Raw genomic sequence first — 21,096 nt, forward strand, 5'->3', positions numbered from 1 at the left:
TGGAAAAGCAATGCCGGCTCCCGCAGGAGGCGGGGTGCCGGCGGGACCGTGGGGGCATTGGGGCTCCCACCACGGTGCCCAACGGAGTGGCCAGGCCCTGGGGAATGTGGTCCCCGGGGCAAAATATATATATGTGGCCACGCGTTTCGTTCTCCATGAGAACTTGTTCTCATGGAGAACGAAACGCGCAGGAGGCTGTGGATTAACTCGTACTTTTGAAAAATAAATGCTGGATACAACCTTTCCTTTGAGTGCGCTCCATTTGTCACTTTTCATGAGAAGTGATTCATTGTTTGATATATCTACATATATATATATATATATATATATATATATATATATATATATATATATATATATATCCAAACATCAAGTGCCTGCTAAGGAAGAGCCCACTACTGGAAGGTTAGTATCTGTGAAATCTTTAATGAAGGTACTGCATGCTGTAAGATCGCTGCTCACGCTGTAATCATCCTGCTTCATCCCCGACGCGTTTCGTGCACACCTGCACTTAATCATGGGCTGCGGGCTTTGGTATTGCGGAAGCGGTCATGTATTTTTAAAGCACCTTGGCGATTGAGTCCCCGCCTCAGTGGGCGTGTCCACAACATGTGGAATTCTGGTTCTTGTGGTGCATAGTCAATTCCCTAGTGGGTTACAAGCCGCTTTCACAAGTGTTCAACCATATTGTCCCAAGTGGGTTGCAGAGCCTCATTCTTTCAAGCACCAGCATATTGTCCCTTCAATAAACAGCTTCCAGTACCAACGCCGCGGAGCCGAGTGACACCGCAGCAGGTCTGCAACACAGCAGGGCTCCTTCCGCGATCCAGGCCGAACCGCTTAAACATCCAAACATCAAGTGCCTGCTAAGGAAGAGCCCACTACTGGAAGGTTAGTATCTGTGAAATCTTTAATGAAGGTACTGCATGCTGTAAGATCGCTGCTCACGCTGTAATCATCCTGCTTCATCCCCGACGCGTTTCGTGCACACCTGCACTTAATCATGGGCTGCGGGCTTTGGTATTGCGGAAGCGGTCATGTATTTTTAAAGCACCTTGGCGATTGAGTCCCCGCCTCAGTGGGCGTGTCCACAACATGTGGAATTCTGGTTCTTGTGGTGCATAGTCAATTCCCTAGTGGGTTACAAGCCGCTTTCACAAGTGTTCAACCATATTGTCCCAAGTGGGTTGCAGAGCCTCATTCTTTCAAGCACCAGCATATTGTCCCTTCAATAAACAGCTTCCAGTACCAACGCCGCGGAGCCGAGTGACACCGCAGCAGGTCTGCAACACAGCAGGGCTCCTTCCGCGATCCAGGCCGAACCGCTTAAACATCCAAACATCAAGTGCCTGCTAAGGAAGAGCCCACTACTGGAAGGTTAGTATCTGTGAAATCTTTAATGAAGGTACTGCATGCTGTAAGATCGCTGCTCACGCTGTAATCATCCTGCTTCATCCCCGACGCGTTTCGTGCACACCTGCACTTAATCATGGGCTGCGGGCTTTGGTATTGCGGAAGCGGTCATGTATTTTTAAAGCACCTTGGCGATTGAGTCCCCGCCTCAGTGGGCGTGTCCACAACATGTGGAATTCTGGTTCTTGTGGTGCATAGTCAATTCCCTAGTGGGTTACAAGCCGCTTTCACAAGTGTTCAACCATATTGTCCCAAGTGGGTTGCAGAGCCTCATTCTTTCAAGCACCAGCATATTGTCCCTTCAATAAACAGCTTCCAGTACCAACGCCGCGGAGCCGAGTGACACCGCAGCAGGTCTGCAACACAGCAGGGCTCCTTCCGCGATCCAGGCCGAACCGCTTAAACATCCAAACATCAAGTGCCTGCTAAGGAAGAGCCCACTACTGGAAGGTTAGTATCTGTGAAATCTTTAATGAAGGTACTGCATGCTGTAAGATCGCTGCTCACGCTGTAATCATCCTGCTTCATCCCCGACGCGTTTCGTGCACACCTGCACTTAATCATGGGCTGCGGGCTTTGGTATTGCGGAAGCGGTCATGTATTTTTAAAGCACCTTGGCGATTGAGTCCCCGCCTCAGTGGGCGTGTCCACAACATGTGGAATTCTGGTTCTTGTGGTGCATAGTCAATTCCCTAGTGGGTTACAAGCCGCTTTCACAAGTGTTCAACCATATTGTCCCAAGTGGGTTGCAGAGCCTCATTCTTTCAAGCACCAGCATATTGTCCCTTCAACAAACAGCTTCCAGTACCAACGCCGCGGAGCCGAGTGACACCGCAGCAGGTCTGCAACACAGCAGGGCTCCTTCCGCGATCCAGGCCGAACCGCTTAAACATCCAAACATCAAGTGCCTGCTAAGGAAGAGCCCACTACTGGAAGGTTAGTATCTGTGAAATCTTTAATGAAGGTACTGCATGCTGTAAGATCGCTGCTCACGCTGTAATCATCCTGCTTCATCCCCGACGCGTTTCGTGCACACCTGCACTTAATCATGGGCTGCGGGCTTTGGTATTGCGGAAGCGGTCATGTATTTTTAAAGCACCTTGGCGATTGAGTCCCCGCCTCAGTGGGCGTGTCCACAACATGTGGAATTCTGGTTCTTGTGGTGCATAGTCAATTCCCTAGTGGGTTACAAGCCGCTTTCACAAGTGTTCAACCATATTGTCCCAAGTGGGTTGCAGAGCCTCATTCTTTCAAGCACCAGCATATTGTCCCTTCAATAAACAGCTTCCAGTACCAACGCCGCGGAGCCGAGTGACACCGCAGCAGGTCTGCAACACAGCAGGGCTCCTTCCGCGATCCAGGCCGAACCGCTTAAACATCCAAACATCAAGTGCCTGCTAAGGAAGAGCCCACTACTGGAAGGTTAGTATCTGTGAAATCTTTAATGAAGGTACTGCATGCTGTAAGATCGCTGCTCACGCTGTAATCATCCTGCTTCATCCCCGATTCGGTTCGGCCTGGATCGCGGAAGGAGCCCTGCTGTGTTGCAGACCTGCTGCGGTGTCACTCGGCTCCGCGGCGTTGGTACTGGAAGCTGTTTATTGAAGGGACAATATGCTGGTGCTTGAAAGAATGAGGCTCTGCAACCCACTTGGGACAATATGGTTGAACACTTGTGAAAGCGGCTTGTAACCCACTAGGGAATTGACTATGCACCACAAGAACCAGAATTCCACATGTTGTGGACACGCCCACTGAGGCGGGGACTCAATCGCCAAGGTGCTTTAAAAATACATGACCGCTTCCGCAATACCAAAGCCCGCAGCCCATGATTAAGTGCAGGTGTGCACGAAACGCGTCGGGGATGAAGCAGGATGATTACAGCGTGAGCAGCGATCTTACAGCATGCAGTACCTTCATTAAAGATTTCACAGATACTAACCTTCCAGTAGTGGGCTCTTCCTTAGCAGGCACTTGATGTTTGGATGTTTAAGCGGTTCGGCCTGGATCGCGGAAGGAGCCCTGCTGTGTTGCAGACCTGCTGCGGTGTCACTCGGCTCCGCGGCGTTGGTACTGGAAGCTGTTTATTGAAGGGACAATATGCTGGTGCTTGAAAGAATGAGGCTCTGCAACCCACTTGGGACAATATGGTTGAACACTTGTGAAAGCGGCTTGTAACCCACTAGGGAATTGACTATGCACCACAAGAACCAGAATTCCACATGTTGTGGACACGCCCACTGAGGCGGGGACTCAATCGCCAAGGTGCTTTAAAAATACATGACCGCTTCCGCAATACCAAAGCCCGCAGCCCATGATTAAGTGCAGGTGTGCACGAAACGCGTCGGGGATGAAGCAGGATGATTACAGCGTGAGCAGCGATCTTACAGCATGCAGTACCTTCATTAAAGATTTCACAGATACTAACCTTCCAGTAGTGGGCTCTTCCTTAGCAGGCACTTGATGTTTGGATGTTTAAGCGGTTCGGCCTGGATCGCGGAAGGAGCCCTGCTGTGTTGCAGACCTGCTGCGGTGTCACTCGGCTCCGCGGCGTTGGTACTGGAAGCTGTTTATTGAAGGGACAATATGCTGGTGCTTGAAAGAATGAGGCTCTGCAACCCACTTGGGACAATATGGTTGAACACTTGTGAAAGCGGCTTGTAACCCACTAGGGAATTGACTATGCACCACAAGAACCAGAATTCCACATGTTGTGGACACGCCCACTGAGGCGGGGACTCAATCGCCAAGGTGCTTTAAAAATACATGACCGCTTCCGCAATACCAAAGCCCGCAGCCCATGATTAAGTGCAGGTGTGCACGAAACGCGTCGGGGATGAAGCAGGATGATTACAGCGTGAGCAGCGATCTTACAGCATGCAGTACCTTCATTAAAGATTTCACAGATACTAACCTTCCAGTAGTGGGCTCTTCCTTAGCAGGCACTTGATGTTTGGATGTTTAAGCGGTTCGGCCTGGATCGCGGAAGGAGCCCTGCTGTGTTGCAGACCTGCTGCGGTGTCACTCGGCTCCGCGGCGTTGGTACTGGAAGCTGTTTATTGAAGGGACAATATGCTGGTGCTTGAAAGAATGAGGCTCTGCAACCCACTTGGGACAATATGGTTGAACACTTGTGAAAGCGGCTTGTAACCCACTAGGGAATTGACTATGCACCACAAGAACCAGAATTCCACATGTTGTGGACACGCCCACTGAGGCGGGGACTCAATCGCCAAGGTGCTTTAAAAATACATGACCGCTTCCGCAATACCAAAGCCCGCAGCCCATGATTAAGTGCAGGTGTGCACGAAACGCGTCGGGGATGAAGCAGGATGATTACAGCGTGAGCAGCGATCTTACAGCATGCAGTACCTTCATTAAAGATTTCACAGATACTAACCTTCCAGTAGTGGGCTCTTCCTTAGCAGGCACTTGATGTTTGGATGTTTAAGCGGTTCGGCCTGGATCGCGGAAGGAGCCCTGCTGTGTTGCAGACCTGCTGCGGTGTCACTCGGCTCCGCGGCGTTGGTACTGGAAGCTGTTTATTGAAGGGACAATATGCTGGTGCTTGAAAGAATGAGGCTCTGCAACCCACTTGGGACAATATGGTTGAACACTTGTGAAAGCGGCTTGTAACCCACTAGGGAATTGACTATGCACCACAAGAACCAGAATTCCACATGTTGTGGACACGCCCACTGAGGCGGGGACTCAATCGCCAAGGTGCTTTAAAAATACATGACCGCTTCCGCAATACCAAAGCCCGCAGCCCATGATTAAGTGCAGGTGTGCACGAAACGCGTCGGGGATGAAGCAGGATGATTACAGCGTGAGCAGCGATCTTACAGCATGCAGTACCTTCATTAAAGATTTCACAGATACTAACCTTCCAGTAGTGGGCTCTTCCTTAGCAGGCACTTGATGTTTGGATGTTTAAGCGGTTCGGCCTGGATCGCGGAAGGAGCCCTGCTGTGTTGCAGACCTGCTGCGGTGTCACTCGGCTCCGCGGCGTTGGTACTGGAAGCTGTTTATTGAAGGGACAATATGCTGGTGCTTGAAAGAATGAGGCTCTGCAACCCACTTGGGACAATATGGTTGAACACTTGTGAAAGCGGCTTGTAACCCACTAGGGAATTGACTATGCACCACAAGAACCAGAATTCCACATGTTGTGGACACGCCCACTGAGGCGGGGACTCAATCGCCAAGGTGCTTTAAAAATACATGACCGCTTCCGCAATACCAAAGCCCGCAGCCCATGATTAAGTGCAGGTGTGCACGAAACGCGTCGGGGATGAAGCAGGATGATTACAGCGTGAGCAGCGATCTTACAGCATGCAGTACCTTCATTAAAGATTTCACAGATACTAACCTTCCAGTAGTGGGCTCTTCCTTAGCAGGCACTTGATGTTTGGATGTTTAAGCGGTTCGGCCTGGATCGCGGAAGGAGCCCTGCTGTGTTGCAGACCTGCTGCGGTGTCACTCGGCTCCGCGGCGTTGGTACTGGAAGCTGTTTATTGAAGGGACAATATGCTGGTGCTTGAAAGAATGAGGCTCTGCAACCCACTTGGGACAATATGGTTGAACACTTGTGAAAGCGGCTTGTAACCCACTAGGGAATTGACTATGCACCACAAGAACCAGAATTCCACATGTTGTGGACACGCCCACTGAGGCGGGGACTCAATCGCCAAGGTGCTTTAAAAATACATGACCGCTTCCGCAATACCAAAGCCCGCAGCCCATGATTAAGTGCAGGTGTGCACGAAACACGTCGGGGATGAAGCAGGATGATTACAGCGTGAGCAGCGATCTTACAGCATGCAGTACCTTCATTAAAGATTTCACAGATACTAACCTTCCAGTAGTGGGCTCTTCCTTAGCAGGCACTTGATGTTTGGATGTTTAAGCGGTTCGGCCTGGATCGCGGAAGGAGCCCTGCTGTGTTGCAGACCTGCTGCGGTGTCACTCGGCTCCGCGGCGTTGGTACTGGAAGCTGTTTATTGAAGGGACAATATGCTGGTGCTTGAAAGAATGAGGCTCTGCAACCCACTTGGGACAATATGGTTGAACACTTGTGAAAGCGGCTTGTAACCCACTAGGGAATTGACTATGCACCACAAGAACCAGAATTCCACATGTTGTGGACACGCCCACTGAGGCGGGGACTCAATCGCCAAGGTGCTTTAAAAATACATGACCGCTTCCACAATACCAAAGCCCGCAGCCCATGATTAAGTGCAGGTGTGCACGAAACGCGTCGGGGATGAAGCAGGATGATTACAGCGTGAGCAGCGATCTTACAGCATGCAGTACCTTCATTAAAGATTTCACAGATACTAACCTTCCAGTAGTGGGCTCTTCCTTAGCAGGCACTTGATGTTTGGATGTTTAAGCGGTTCGGCCTGGATCGCGGAAGGAGCCCTGCTGTGTTGCAGACCTGCTGCGGTGTCACTCGGCTCCGCGGCGTTGGTACTGGAAGCTGTTTATTGAAGGGACAATATGCTGGTGCTTGAAAGAATGAGGCTCTGCAACCCACTTGGGACAATATGGTTGAACACTTGTGAAAGCGGCTTGTAACCCACTAGGGAATTGACTATGCACCACAAGAACCAGAATTCCACATGTTGTGGACACGCCCACTGAGGCGGGGACTCAATCGCCAAGGTGCTTTAAAAATACATGACCGCTTCCGCAATACCAAAGCCCGCAGCCCATGATTAAGTGCAGGTGTGCACGAAACGCGTCGGGGATGAAGCAGGATGATTACAGCGTGAGCAGCGATCTTACAGCATGCAGTACCTTCATTAAAGATTTCACAGATACTAACCTTCCAGTAGTGGGCTCTTCCTTAGCAGGCACTTGATGTTTGGATGTTTAAGCGGTTCGGCCTGGATCGCGGAAGGAGCCCTGCTGTGTTGCAGACCTGCTGCGGTGTCACTCGGCTCCGCGGCGTTGGTACTGGAAGCTGTTTATTGAAGGGACAATATGCTGGTGCTTGAAAGAATGAGGCTCTGCAACCCACTTGGGACAATATGGTTGAACACTTGTGAAAGCGGCTTGTAACCCACTAGGGAATTGACTATGCACCACAAGAACCAGAATTCCACATGTTGTGGACACGCCCACTGAGGCGGGGACTCAATCGCCAAGGTGCTTTAAAAATACATGACCGCTTCCGCAATACCAAAGCCCGCAGCCCATGATTAAGTGCAGGTGTGCACGAAACGCGTCGGGGATGAAGCAGGATGATTACAGCGTGAGCAGCGATCTTACAGCATGCAGTACCTTCATTAAAGATTTCACAGATACTAACCTTCCAGTAGTGGGCTCTTCCTTAGCAGGCACTTGATGTTTGGATGTTTAAGCGGTTCGGCCTGGATCGCGGAAGGAGCCCTGCTGTGTTGCAGACCTGCTGCGGTGTCACTCGGCTCCGCGGCGTTGGTACTGGAAGCTGTTTATTGAAGGGACAATATGCTGGTGCTTGAAAGAATGAGGCTCTGCAACCCACTTGGGACAATATGGTTGAACACTTGTGAAAGCGGCTTGTAACCCACTAGGGAATTGACTATGCACCACAAGAACCAGAATTCCACATGTTGTGGACACGCCCACTGAGGCGGGGACTCAATCGCCAAGGTGCTTTAAAAATACATGACCGCTTCCGCAATACCAAAGCCCGCAGCCCATGATTAAGTGCAGGTGTGCACGAAACGCGTCGGGGATGAAGCAGGATGATTACAGCGTGAGCAGCGATCTTACAGCATGCAGTACCTTCATTAAAGATTTCACAGATACTAACCTTCCAGTAGTGGGCTCTTCCTTAGCAGGCACTTGATGTTTGGATGTTTAAGCGGTTCGGCCTGGATCGCGGAAGGAGCCCTGCTGTGTTGCAGACCTGCTGCGGTGTCACTCGGCTCCGCGGCGTTGGTACTGGAAGCTGTTTATTGAAGGGACAATATGCTGGTGCTTGAAAGAATGAGGCTCTGCAACCCACTTGGGACAATATGGTTGAACACTTGTGAAAGCGGCTTGTAACCCACTAGGGAATTGACTATGCACCACAAGAACCAGAATTCCACATGTTGTGGACACGCCCACTGAGGCGGGGACTCAATCGCCAAGGTGCTTTAAAAATACATGACCGCTTCCGCAATACCAAAGCCCGCAGCCCATGATTAAGTGCAGGTGTGCACGAAACGCGTCGGGGATGAAGCAGGATGATTACAGCGTGAGCAGCGATCTTACAGCATGCAGTACCTTCATTAAAGATTTCACAGATACTAACCTTCCAGTAGTGGGCTCTTCCTTAGCAGGCAATTGATGTTTGGATATATATATATATATATAGATATATCAAACAATGAATCACTTCTCATATATATATATATATCCCAGTGGGATGGGCTACCCAGGGCCTAATGAGGCTCAAGGAGGGGGGCCACGCGGTCTCCTCCCCTTTTAAATGAAAAGGACTCTGTGTGATGGGGTCTCCAAGGCCTAATAAAGCTTGGGGAGAGGGACCATGTTCCGGTGCCCCTCCCTGGGGCCTGAATAAGGGTTGGGGGAGGGGTGCGCCCCTCCCTTTTTATTATATTTGGCCCCCGGGAATAGGTTCCCAGGGGTCTAATGAAGCTCAGAGTGGGGCCCGCGGCGCCCTCCCCTTTTAATTGAGACACAACCTGGGGGGTGTCTCCTGGGCCTATGAAGGCTCGGGGAGGAGACCTCATAGTCCCCCCCCTATATTTTAGATTTCAGCATCAGGGATGAGGTTCTCAGGACCTAATTAGGCTCAGGGAGGAGGGGCCGTGCACCCCCCTCACCTTATTAATTAGTCAGCCTTGGGGAATGGGGTCCCCGAGGCCTTGTAAGGCCGCACATCCCCTCCACTTTTTAATAAATGTTTGCCCTGGGTGATGGGTCCTCTGGGTCAAAAATGGCTTGGGAAGGGGACCCAGGGCCTGATAAGGCTCGGGGAGGGGGGCGTGCAGCCCCCATCCACTTTTAAACAAAAAATGGCCCCGGGGAATGGGGTCCCCAGGACCTATGACGCCTCGAGGAGCGAATCCACACAGCCCCCTTCCCCTTTTTTATTGGTTTGGACCCCGAGGAGGGTATCCACAGGTCCTAATGAGGCTTGAGGGAATAGCGAGGCTTCCCTCCCCTGTTTTATTATATTTGACCCTGAGCAATGCGGTCACCGTGGCCTAATAAAGCTTAAGAAGGGATGCTGCACGCCCCCTCCCTATAAAATTTGGCGCCGGGATGGGTTCAAGATGGCTAGGGGAGGGGGTTGCGTGGACCCCTCCTATTTTTATTATATTTGGCCCCCAGGGAATGGGGTCTCTGAGGCCAATTAAGGGTTGGGGAGGGAGCTGCATGCCCCCCTCTGCTTAATATATATGTTTTGGCTGCAGGGGATGGGATCCCTGGGGCCTAATAAGGGTTGGGAGGGGGGCTGCATGCCCCCATCCCCTTAGATTTTGGCCCTGGGTGGGTGGGTCCCAGTGACCCAACAAGGCTTGAAGAGGGGACCCCCTCCCATTTTATATTATATTTGCTCCCAGGGGATGTATTTCTCAGGGTCTATTATTGGGAGGGGAGGGGGCTGCGGGCTCTCCTCCCCTGTTTAATTGTATTTGGCCCCAGGGAATGGAGTCCCCAGGCCAATTAAGGGTCAGGGATGGGGCTGCATGTCCCGTTCCCTTAATATATATGTTTTGGCCCCAAGGGATGGGATCCTCAGGACCTGAACGTCAACGCTACCATGCACACGCCAAAGGCTGTGCATTGTAAGCGGTTGGCAGCCTGCTGAGGGTTTGGCTAAGGGTCTGGAGATAGGCTAAGCCCTGTGACCAAGCCCTGCTGTGCACAGTCAAATGCTGTGTGCTGCGTAGGGTTAGCTGCCTGCAGAGAGTTGGAAGCAGGATCTGGCTGCAACACAGGCCTTGTGGCGTACCCCATTTCACGCATAAGCAAATATCGTGCGCAGCTTGGGTTTGGCAGCCTCTGGGTGACTGCTTGCAGCCAATGCCACGCCGCGTGGGATGAAAGGCCATGTGTGGCGTGAGGTTGGCTGCCATTGGGGGAGTTGGCTGCCTCTGGGTGGGTTGGCCACAGGGCATGGCTGCAAATCGGGCTCTGTTGCCAACCCCCTGCTGTGCACGGCCCAAGTGTTTGCGCAGTGTGGGGTTGGCTGACTTTGGGGCACAGATACTATTCCTTTAGGTGTAGCAAGCTTGTGTTATGTGCAACAGTGACCCTATACCATACACTTCATGGGTAGCCCTAGTTCACATGAACAATCGACCACAGATATATGAGAAACGATCATTGCCTCAGGTGGGTTATGCAGAGACCCTCAGCAAAGAGCGGCTCCTACCAGACACACTAATAGTGGAGTGGACAAGATTGTCATTCTTGCCAAGGTGGGCCAGTTGTAGTCTGTGTCGGTGCTTTCCAGAACAGTACATTGGGTTGCACCTGGTGCTGTCTAAATATGAAGGACTGACACCCATCCTGCTATGCCCAACATTATACATTTGATAAATGAGCAGAAAACATCTGCTTCTGATTTCACAACACAAATATAATAACTTATTACTGGCTACGTATGGTGTTAGACCCAGACTGGTATAAGAAAATTGTGTTCAAGAAATTACAAAACTTTTGCCATTACATGGCAAAGAGTTTTACCCAGTCTGTCTCTATAGGTAAATGTGCTGTTACATTAAAGCCTATATCCATGGTTCTTGGATTATATTTACATTTGAGCAACTGTGTGTGTTTTCTACAATACTCCTTTTAACAGTTGTCAAATCTCATTACAAAACAGTGATAGATTGCTGTACTTCCATCATGACCTAGGTTCACCAACACTCCTGGCCATCTCAAGCACACCTTTGATTGCTGGCTACCTGGACATTGGAAAGAATATTTAGTCAAGGACTTCCTCAGAGTGTTTTCAAACTACTTACACAGTGGCTGCCTTCTTTTCTCCTAAATCAGGCTTTTAACTCCAGGTGACCCAGTGCTAGGTACATTTGGCATTATTTATATTTCAGGTTTGTACAATCTGGAAAGTGGACAAGACAATGCACTAGCATAAACAACACACAGCATCGCCAGTTTGACAAGCCAACCGTTTCCTCTGCATTCCCCACCTATGACATGACACGAGTAGTGGGGTGAAATAACATACCTTGGAACATGTCTGCTGCAATCTTGTTCATGCTGTTGTCACTGAATTCAATGAGTGATTCCTGTATTGGAGACTGAAGAAAAAGGGAGAACTTGGTTACGAACACAAGAAGAAACCAAAGTGCCCATAATGTTATCATTGGCTACCTGACAGCTGATGCACTGATGTATGCCCACTAGGGTGATATGTTGTCTGGGTCATTGAATTACCTAACCCAGCGGTTCTTAACCTTTTGGCTTCTGTAGACCCCCACGGAATCAATAATGGAGTCTGGGGACCCCCACTGAGCCATTAGTAGAAGATGAGGACCCAAGTCTAAGCCATTCCTATGATTAAAACCTCAAAACAATACACACAAACAAAAAAACAAGTATACACCAAACAAAGGCTCAAACCTTGAAATTTCTTTTGTAATTCCCGATCAAATATAACAAAAGTATTCCAAATGTCCAGTGTTGCTTCCTTATTTATGTATAATTTATTAATTTTAATATTATTACATTTTGAAAACAGTAGCCCCCCCTAAGTAGGCCTCGGGGTCCCCAAGTGTCCTTGGACCACAGGTTTAAGAACCACTGATCTAGTCCTTCAGCAGATAATCCTGGGCATACATTGCCAGTTGTAGAGCTCAGACCCCCTCCTGCTTGAATACGCGGCCTACATATAGAAAATAAAACAAGTATCCCCAGGGTATGGAACTCCATCTAGCCGGCTAGTCGAACAAACACTTCATATGAATTTTTCAAAGGAGAGCTGGAAAATGTGTATTTCCAAAGGCTTCTCTCATTATGGCATCTTTCTTCGTTCATTCAAAAGTGAGCTGAAATACTTTTCCCCATCCTCTTTGCTATCACAGCAAACTCCTCATAAGGAATCTTGGGAAGAGAGCTGAATGAACTATTCTTCTAAGAACACTTCAGAACAACACCCCGATTCATTGAAAAAACACTGACATCCCATTTATTCCTACCTTTATTCACGCATGTTGAAAATTACTATTAACCTGGTCCAAATGTATAGCTTATCTATGTAAGTTACTATAATTGTACATATGTATGTAAAGTCCCAGGTGTGTGTAACGATCCTGGTGTATTTTGTATTCTGTAAAAACATCAACTTTCGTTATAATTGGCTAACTTGTGAAGTATATGTGATTTGTGTATGTTTTCATATACTGGTGTTTGAGGTCATTGTTTTTAAAGATTTCGATCACAAAATCCACTATTGACGAAGCTGTCTTGTCAGAATTGCAATGCATTTACAGGAACCACTGTTACGGTGGTTCTTGGAAATGCAAGCAATGTCCACTGAACTAGCAGGCATCTCTAAGTGTGTTGGGCAGATACTCTCCCCATGGAGGGAGTAAAGTACTCAGCCATGCCATAGCTACAGTACATACTTCTCTACTAAACTCAAATTCAGGACCAGGCTGTCTTATTCCCACCTTCCAAATTTAGAGATTACTGCCAGCCCAGCAGTGATCACTGTAAGAGGAAACACTGTCATAGTGGTTTCTCTGATTTTACAAAAAGTTGGGTAGACGGTCATTATCAGTTTTGATGGCTGTTGGACCTGGCTCTTCTTGCAAGGTTATCCCCAAACTTTTCGCTTTCCTCCACATATTTTTCTGACCCTCGTTTTGCTGGTCTGAGGGGTCTGGGCACTTTACCACTCTTGACCAGTAATAAAGTGCAAGTGATCTCTGTGTAAAATGTATTGGTATGTGGGTTCTCCATGATTGCATACTTAATTTACTTGTAAGTCCCTAGTAAAGTGCACTATGTGTTCCCAGGGCTTGCAAATTAAATGCTACTAGTGGGCATGCAGCGCTGGTTGTGTCATCCACTCAGTAGTCCTGCAAACATGTCTCAGACCTGCCACTGCAGTGTCTGTGTGTGCAGTTTTGAACTGCCATTTCGACCTGGCAAGTAGATCCACTTGCCAGGCCCAAACCCTCACTTTTATTACATATAAGGCACCCCTACGGTAGGCCCAATGTAGCCTCATGGGCAGGGTGCAGTGTATTTATAAGGTAGGACATGTACTGTTGTTTTTTACATGTCCTGGTAGTAAAATACTGCTAATTTCGTTTTTCACTACAGCAAAGCCTATCCCTCCCATAGGTTAACATTGGAGCTGCCTTGTAACATCTTACAAGTGTATCTTCCAATTGGGAGCTGATAGAAAATTGGAGTTTGGAGTCTGTGGACTCACAATTTAAAAATGCATCTTTCAGTGGTTGGTTGGTTTTTAAATTGCAGGTCTGAAAATGGCACTTTTAGAAAGTTACAATTTTCTTACCTTAACCATTCGGGCCTCTGCCCGTCTCTGAATACATGTCTGGGTCAGGATGTCAGTTGGGCTGTTTGTGTATTCACTAAAGACAGTCACACAAAGAGAGCTGAAGTGTGCCCTGCATATCCTGATGGCCCATTACCAGGCCGATGGGCCTTTCTGACCACAGTATTGGGAGGAGTTGACACAGACACCTTTTTAAGGCTGTGTCTGTCCTCACAAAAGTAGTGTCCAGCCCCTGTAGTGTGTCTGGGGCCAGATCAGAGAAGGGCAGGGTCTTGTGCACTACAAAGATTTTCCTTTGAAGTCTGCATACTTCAAAGGCTGGAATGGGTATAAGTACTGAACGACTAACACCATACATTTAGTTCACTTTGGGGTCCTGAGAAGACTCTGCAACCACGAGGAGCCACACTACCAGGAGGAACTGCCACTCAGCCATTGCTCTGCTGTGTTGGCCTGCTACACGCTGATTGCTGTGTTATCAGGCGGGACTGCCACTGTGCACTGCTGTGTTGGCCAGCTGCCTCTGCAGTGAGGGAGGAAGAGTCCTGCCGTCTACATCCACTTGCACCCAAGGAACTCCACGGGCTTATCGAGCTTGCCTCCTGTTGTGGAAAACTCAGGGCCATCAACATCTTCTGTATGCTCCGATCGAGCGCTGTCTGCAAATCAACATCTCCTGCAGAATATCTCTAGCCCCCTTCAACTGAGTCACCAGTCGCACCCTCAATTGCCAGCGCTTGTTGTTCCAGCCCTGACTTATGAGGGTCTTTCACTTCAAGCTGCGCCTGCTTTCACTGTCCAGAGGCGCTGCACACAATTAGCCGGTCTGCATGGTCTGAGGACCAAGGCCATTGTGAGGAGAAGAATCAGCATGGCCCGATCTCCATTGGGGGCCCAGTACACCGTGTGCCTCTCCGCAAACCAGTTCCACCCTGCGGCAGGCAAACAATGAGGAGACCAGAGGGATGGCAGTGCAATGCCCCCAGCCTTCCCCACATCAGGCGGGAGGATGCTGTAGCTGGGAAGCGAAGCAATGCCTGCGGCGAAGGGAGTACTGCCCTGGAGCCTCTGGTAGCTAACAAGAGCTGCCCACAAGTAAGATACTGTGAGCCTCAGGATCCGCATGGTCCAGATACTTGAAACCACATGGTCCCTGTAAGGGCTGTAAGCATAGCAGGGAGGGGGAGACACACTTCCATCTGCACTTGGAGGCATGAGGACTCGACCCCCTTCCTGTGTTCTACAACCCCGCTGCAGCATTCTTTTCATGCCCTGGGGTCCCTCCATTCCAAAGCAGAGGGGACCTGCTTGGCCATAGCCAAAAATTACCGTAAATCTCTTAACCTAAACTGGCCACAAGCATCTAAGGAGCAAAAGACTGGGCTAACACTACTGTAAAGGCTCTAGAAGGAGGTCAGCTTTGAAATACTACATTGTAGCCTGATTTATTTAAAAATTACATATCTGGTGATTTATTGCTTGAACGTTTGTTGTTTTGGTCTTGTTTTTATCAGCTAAATATTGGCTATTTTTCTAAACTGGTGTGGAGTCATTTGGTGGTATTTTCAGAGTGTTACTGTGTGTGTGTGTGTGTGTGTGTGTGCGCACAAATACTTTACACATTGTCTCTAGGATAATCCTGACTGCTCTGTGCCAAGCTACCAAGTGGGTGAGCAGGGGTTATCCTAGGTGTATAACTTACTTAACTTGACTAGAGTGAGGGTCCCTACTTGGACAGGGTGCATACTACTTCCAACGAGATACCCCATTTCAAACAATGGCCTTTCACCAAACATTTTGTTATTCAAAAACAAACACCCAAAGTGTGAGGTTGTTTTGGGAAAACAAATAAATAATGACTACTGTCAGTGCAGTACAGTCAACAGTTGTCAGAAAACAGACGATCCGTCAAATTAGGAATTGAGCAGGCGGACTGAGGGTTTGACGGAATGAGTACACCGGGTACAACCGAAGGCGTGCAACACCAACCCCCGGGGTACCAGTCGCTCTGCACCAAAAATCAGCAGTGAGAGTCCCCTCCGGATTCCCCCTGCACCTCGACGAAGCAGCCATCGAGGAATGTCGGGGGTACAAACAGTGAGCAACCCAATATACCCTTGGGGGCTTGGGTAAAGAGTTATGAGATGGGTAAAGAGTGCCTCCAAGGAGTTTATTCAAAACAGTGTTTTAATATTTTGAAAATAATTATTGTATAGGGTAATTTAATGATCCTGGTTGAGTTTATGGCGTATTTCTGCTGTGCGAGACGAATTAAGCTTCAGATCAGATCGATTAAAGACGATCTTTGCATTAACTGCAATTGTGCCGCACTGACTGCGATTGCTACCTTCCCCTTTTCAAAAAGATCTCCAAATTCCCCGGTTTTATGCTCTTTGCTAACCCGCTTCAAGGCACTGTCGATATGTATACGACATGACCATTGGACTTTCATGAGATCTATTGACGGCTCTACCCGTGAAGCTCCAATTGTTTTACTCTGCCGGAAAAGGACGTTTTTTATAGAACTACGTGCCAGAGCCTAACCACCTTGTATCATTTATCCAGTCTATCATTTCGTGGATTAATACAATAAGGGCTTTACAAATATTAATCGATCAGTCCTGATGATGGTCTCAAGGAATAATTCATAAGAGACCGAAACGTCGACCATTACCCTTATCCTATGGAAACTAAAAACATTTATACTTTGGATAGGTGTCTAGAGGTTCTACAGAGAAGTTAACTGAAATTCATCGTATTCTTCCTGTATTCCTGTTTCTATATTTGTATTTTAAACCCCTTGTGACTTCTTTTGATAAAAAACAATATTTTGCTTATACACCTTCTTGTTGTTGTTTTTGTTTAATGTTAAATTTTCATTGTATTTATGTTTGAAAAGACAAAAGTTTATGTATATGATTGACTGAACTAAACTCAACCAGGATCATTAAATTATCCTATACAATAATTATTTTCAAAATATCAAAACACTGTTTTGAATAAACTCCCTTGGAGGCACTCTTTACCCATCTCATCGAGGAATGTCAGCATCACTGAGACCCACTTTGTGAGTGGTCCAGCTCTCCCAATTTTGTCGCTGCCAGCTAGTTGCCTAGAACTGCAAGGAGCATCCTTGCGCACCAGCCCAGCTTCCCTAACCACTCTGTACCTGAGGCACCTGGCCTGGGGACTGAAACGGTGGTGCCCCCTTGATCCAAGATTCTTTGTAACCTAAGTCCCCATTTGGGAGCTTTGCGATCCAAACCCTCATTTGGGAGCTCTCTGACATGTTATCAAGTCCCCCTGTGCAGCCTATTCCTAGGTGGCCTCCCTTCACCGTAGCGCACCATGATGAACCTCACCAGTACCCTGCTCCTGGTAAAACCCTGGTAGTTCCCGAAGAACTGCTGGTAGTACTTTGGACCATGGCCCACTATAACTCTAAATCCTGAAGGTGAACCCCTGAAACCGACTGTACCTACCTTTTTGCATCTCTGACTTTTCCTTCCATAGGATTTCATTGAGCGTAAAAGCGCACAGGTTTGAATGTTTTACTTACCTGTGTAAATTTCTAACATAAACAGTATTTACCTTTGAAAGAAGTTCTTTTGTTTTGAAATATATATAAAAGGAAGTGTTATTTTTCATATTTGGTCTTGCATTCATTCTTTGAGTGTGTGTTCCATTTATTGCCTCTGTGACTACAACACATGCATAGCACTACCCTCTGATAAGCCTAACTGCTCGCCCACACTATCACAAATGAAAGCGTTAGTATTATCCATTTTAACCTCTGTAAGCCAATGTGGGACCCACTGGACTCTCCACACAGTGTACTTCTTTTTAGTGCACTATATAGAGCCAGCTTCCTACATTGGTGGATCAGTGGTGGCGTCAACGACTTTGCATTTGCTAATACCACTTGGCCAATAAGTGACTACACAAGTAAGTCCCAAAAATTCCCTTTAGTTAAAAATAGCATTTTTCTCAATTGGTCGTTTTTTCTAACCTCTTAAAAATAACCATTAGTTCTTTGGTTAAGTCCCTGAATTTTAAAACTGTGCAGAATTTAAAAATGACTATATTTAGGACTGTAAAACTAATGATTTTTCTAGCTCCAAAAAGGTCCTGACTTTAGTGTGATATGACTAACCCAGAGGATGTGGCTAAGGAGCTCAGAATTACCCCTTATTTGCAGCCAATGCTTCAGAAGCTCTTGGCAGAGTATGAGCTGGCCCATCCTGCAGATGAGGCCACTGACCCTGAAGATCAGAACAGAGTGAGTGAGGAGGATGATCCAGAACTTCCCTCACCCGAAGGAGAGGTTCTGGTACTTGTACCCAGCAACCGGCCCAATGTGTCAAGGGCACTTGCATCTAGCGAGGATGGCTCAGGTCAGTCAAGGTACAGCGCATAGGCTCTTCTTGAAAGATTGGCCCACAGATTAGACATGGAGGACAGGATACCGGTCACAGAAAGGGAAAGGGCAGACATGGGTTTAGCACCCATAAATGATGGGAGCAACATAATACCTAGGGACAGAGAGGAAATCTTTGACCCTAAAGCCCCCAAAGAGACTGTCCCAAAATATGCAGAAGGTGATGACAAATGGTTTGCAGCTTCTGAGAGAGCTTGTAGAATGGGGAAGGTCAGCCAGAAGCATTGGGAGCTCACTCCTTTGGGTACCGTTTTCTGGTAAGTGCTGGGATAAACTCCTGACAGTGAACGAGGCAGATGCTGAGTCCTATGATCGGATGTATGATGGTACAATGCGTGGTATTACCACGCGTACCGTTACAACACAGGTTTTACAACGCAAGTCGTTACAACGACTTGCGTTGGGGGGCGCTGGATAGTGAATAGTTTAATTTACTATTCCAAGTCCATTCCCCGTGGATAGTAGGGAAGGTGTTGGATAGTAAATTAAACCATTCCCTATCCTAGAGCGCCCCCCAGCACAATTCGTTGTAACAAATTGCGTTGTAAAAGTGGCGTTGTAAAAGTTGCTTGTGAAAGTCCTGAGATGGCATCGCAGCAATTCTGCAACGACATTTCGCAATTTGTTACCCAAAAAATTGACGGAATTTATGATAAGATTATCAGTCTTATGCTACCCACTGGTGGAGGAAAGCCGCCTCTCAGTCCAGCTGTAGGGATAGTGGCAGAAACCCCTCTCACCCTTTCCCTTGACATGTTTCCCCCTATCTCTCTAGAGGAGGTAACATCCTTAATCTCTCAGGTTAAGAGTGGCTGCCCAGCTGACATTATCCCGGCAAGACTAATACCCATGCTCGCCAAGGAGCTAGGCCCTGGGTTTCAAAAACTTGTTAATCTCTCCCTTAACAACGGAGAGGTCCCTAAGGAATGGAAAAGAGCCCTGGAAAAATACCGCGCTCCCCTGGACAGAACTCAGTAATCTTAGGCCAATATCCCTTCTTCCCTTCTTGGGCAAACTTATTGAGAAATATGTCAACCGCCACCTATCTAATTACATCGAATTAGCTGGAGGATTGGACTATTCTCAGTCAGGGTTCAGGCCTAAGCACAGTACCGAGACCACTCTGATGTCAGTCGCAGACGATCTACATATGTATCAGGACAAGGGTTTTTCCGTGGTCCTGGTACTATTGGACCTGTCTGCGGCGTTTGACACCGTGTCTCATAACATCCTGACAACTCGGCTGGCCAATATTGGCGTGGAAGACAAGGCCTTAGATTGGCTTAAGAGTTTCTTGTCTAATCGGACCCAACGTGTGTCCATGGGGTCATACTGCTCAGAGGAGGGTTAAGATCTCAAAAGGGGTGCCACAGGGCTCCTGTCTGAGCCCTACCCTCTTTAATATCTATGTGGCACCTCTGGCTAACATCATGAGAACCTATGGGTTCATTCCGGTGTCTTACGCCGACGGCACCCAGCTCCTCTTCCCCTTTAAACATCTTACAACCGAGACTAAGAAATCTTTTTCCCAGGGCATGAAGGCTGTGGCAAATTGGATGTCTTCCAATTACCTTCAATGTAATGTTGGGAAGACTGAGATCATGCTGTTTGGAGAAGCTAAGCTCCTATGGACCCCGGATGGGTGGCCACAAGACCTTGGCCCAGTCCCAGAACCAAAGCAGGTCGTACAAAATCTAGGAGTCCGACTAGATCAGGAGCTTTCTCTAAAGCAGCATAGTAATTACGTGGTGGGCTCATGTTTTCACGTAATTGGGCTCCTGCGGAAAGTCTTTCCTCTGCTCCCTGACGCAGTCAGAAAAACACTGGTACAGGCTCTTGTCTTAAGCCGTATGGACTACTGCAATGGCCTGTTTTTAAACGCCAATGAAGGAGTTGTTGCAAAACTTCAAGTAGTTCAGAACACGGCAGTCCGGTTAGTCCTAGACGCCCCTCCCAGAACCCCCTCCAAACCTCTGCTGGCAAGACTTGTAATTTGTAATTTGTAACTGGGTTTTGTATCGCGCCAACTCACCGACAGGTCTCAAAGCGCTTTTGACCGAGTCCAGAAACAAGAAACAAGATGAGATTTGGAAATAGCAACCTAACTACGGGGATGTAAACGCGTCTCTGAAGAGTAAAGTTTTCAAGGTTTTCCTAAAGCGGAGAAGGTTGGATTCTCTGCGGAGCACCTCCGGTAGCTTGTTCCAGATGGTGGGGGCTTGAACTGAGAAAGATCTGCCTCCTTTTGTTGTCAGTTTAAAACGTGGACAGGATAGCAGGAAAGAGTCGGAGGATCGCAGGGCACGCTTAGGTTCATATACTTCAAGCCTCTCTTTTATATAGGCTGGCGCCTGTCCATGGATTGCTTTATGGCAGATACACATGCTCTTAAATTCAACTCTTTGTTTCATAGGGAGCCAATGTAGCCTATGAAGAAGAGGAGAGGCGTGGGTTCGTCTCGGTACTCCAAATATCAAACGAGCTGCGTCATTCAAGATGACCTGAAGACGATTAATGGAGTTTTTTGGGAGGCCTAGGTATAATGCGTTACCGTAGTCGATTCTGGACACTATTGTGGCTGAGACAATGGTCCGGAGCATGTTCCTTGAGAGTAGGGGAACAAGCTTACGTAGTTGCCTGATCAGGTTGGTACAGGAGCCAACCACTGCAGACACTTGGTTGGCCATCGAGAGTTCCTGATCGATTTTCATTCCAAGGCTCTTTACACTGGGACACGGTTTTG

General features: G+C 48.1%; 1 protein-coding gene across 1 annotated transcript in view; it reads right to left on the reverse strand.

Annotated features, from left to right (window-relative positions):
* MYO15A (myosin XVA) overlaps positions 1-21,096 on the reverse strand; it is a 1,426,381-nt gene that overhangs the window by 266,817 nt on the left and 1,138,468 nt on the right. The window contains exon 52 of the mRNA XM_078662701.1: positions 11,615-11,687. Within this exon, the coding sequence (XP_078518827.1) occupies positions 11,615-11,687 (73 nt within the window). The remainder of the gene's footprint in view (positions 1-11,614; positions 11,688-21,096) is intronic.

This window comes from Lissotriton helveticus, chromosome 10 (assembly GCF_964261635.1).
Source record: "Lissotriton helveticus chromosome 10, aLisHel1.1, whole genome shotgun sequence".
Lineage (NCBI taxonomy): Eukaryota > Metazoa > Chordata > Amphibia > Caudata > Salamandridae > Lissotriton > Lissotriton helveticus.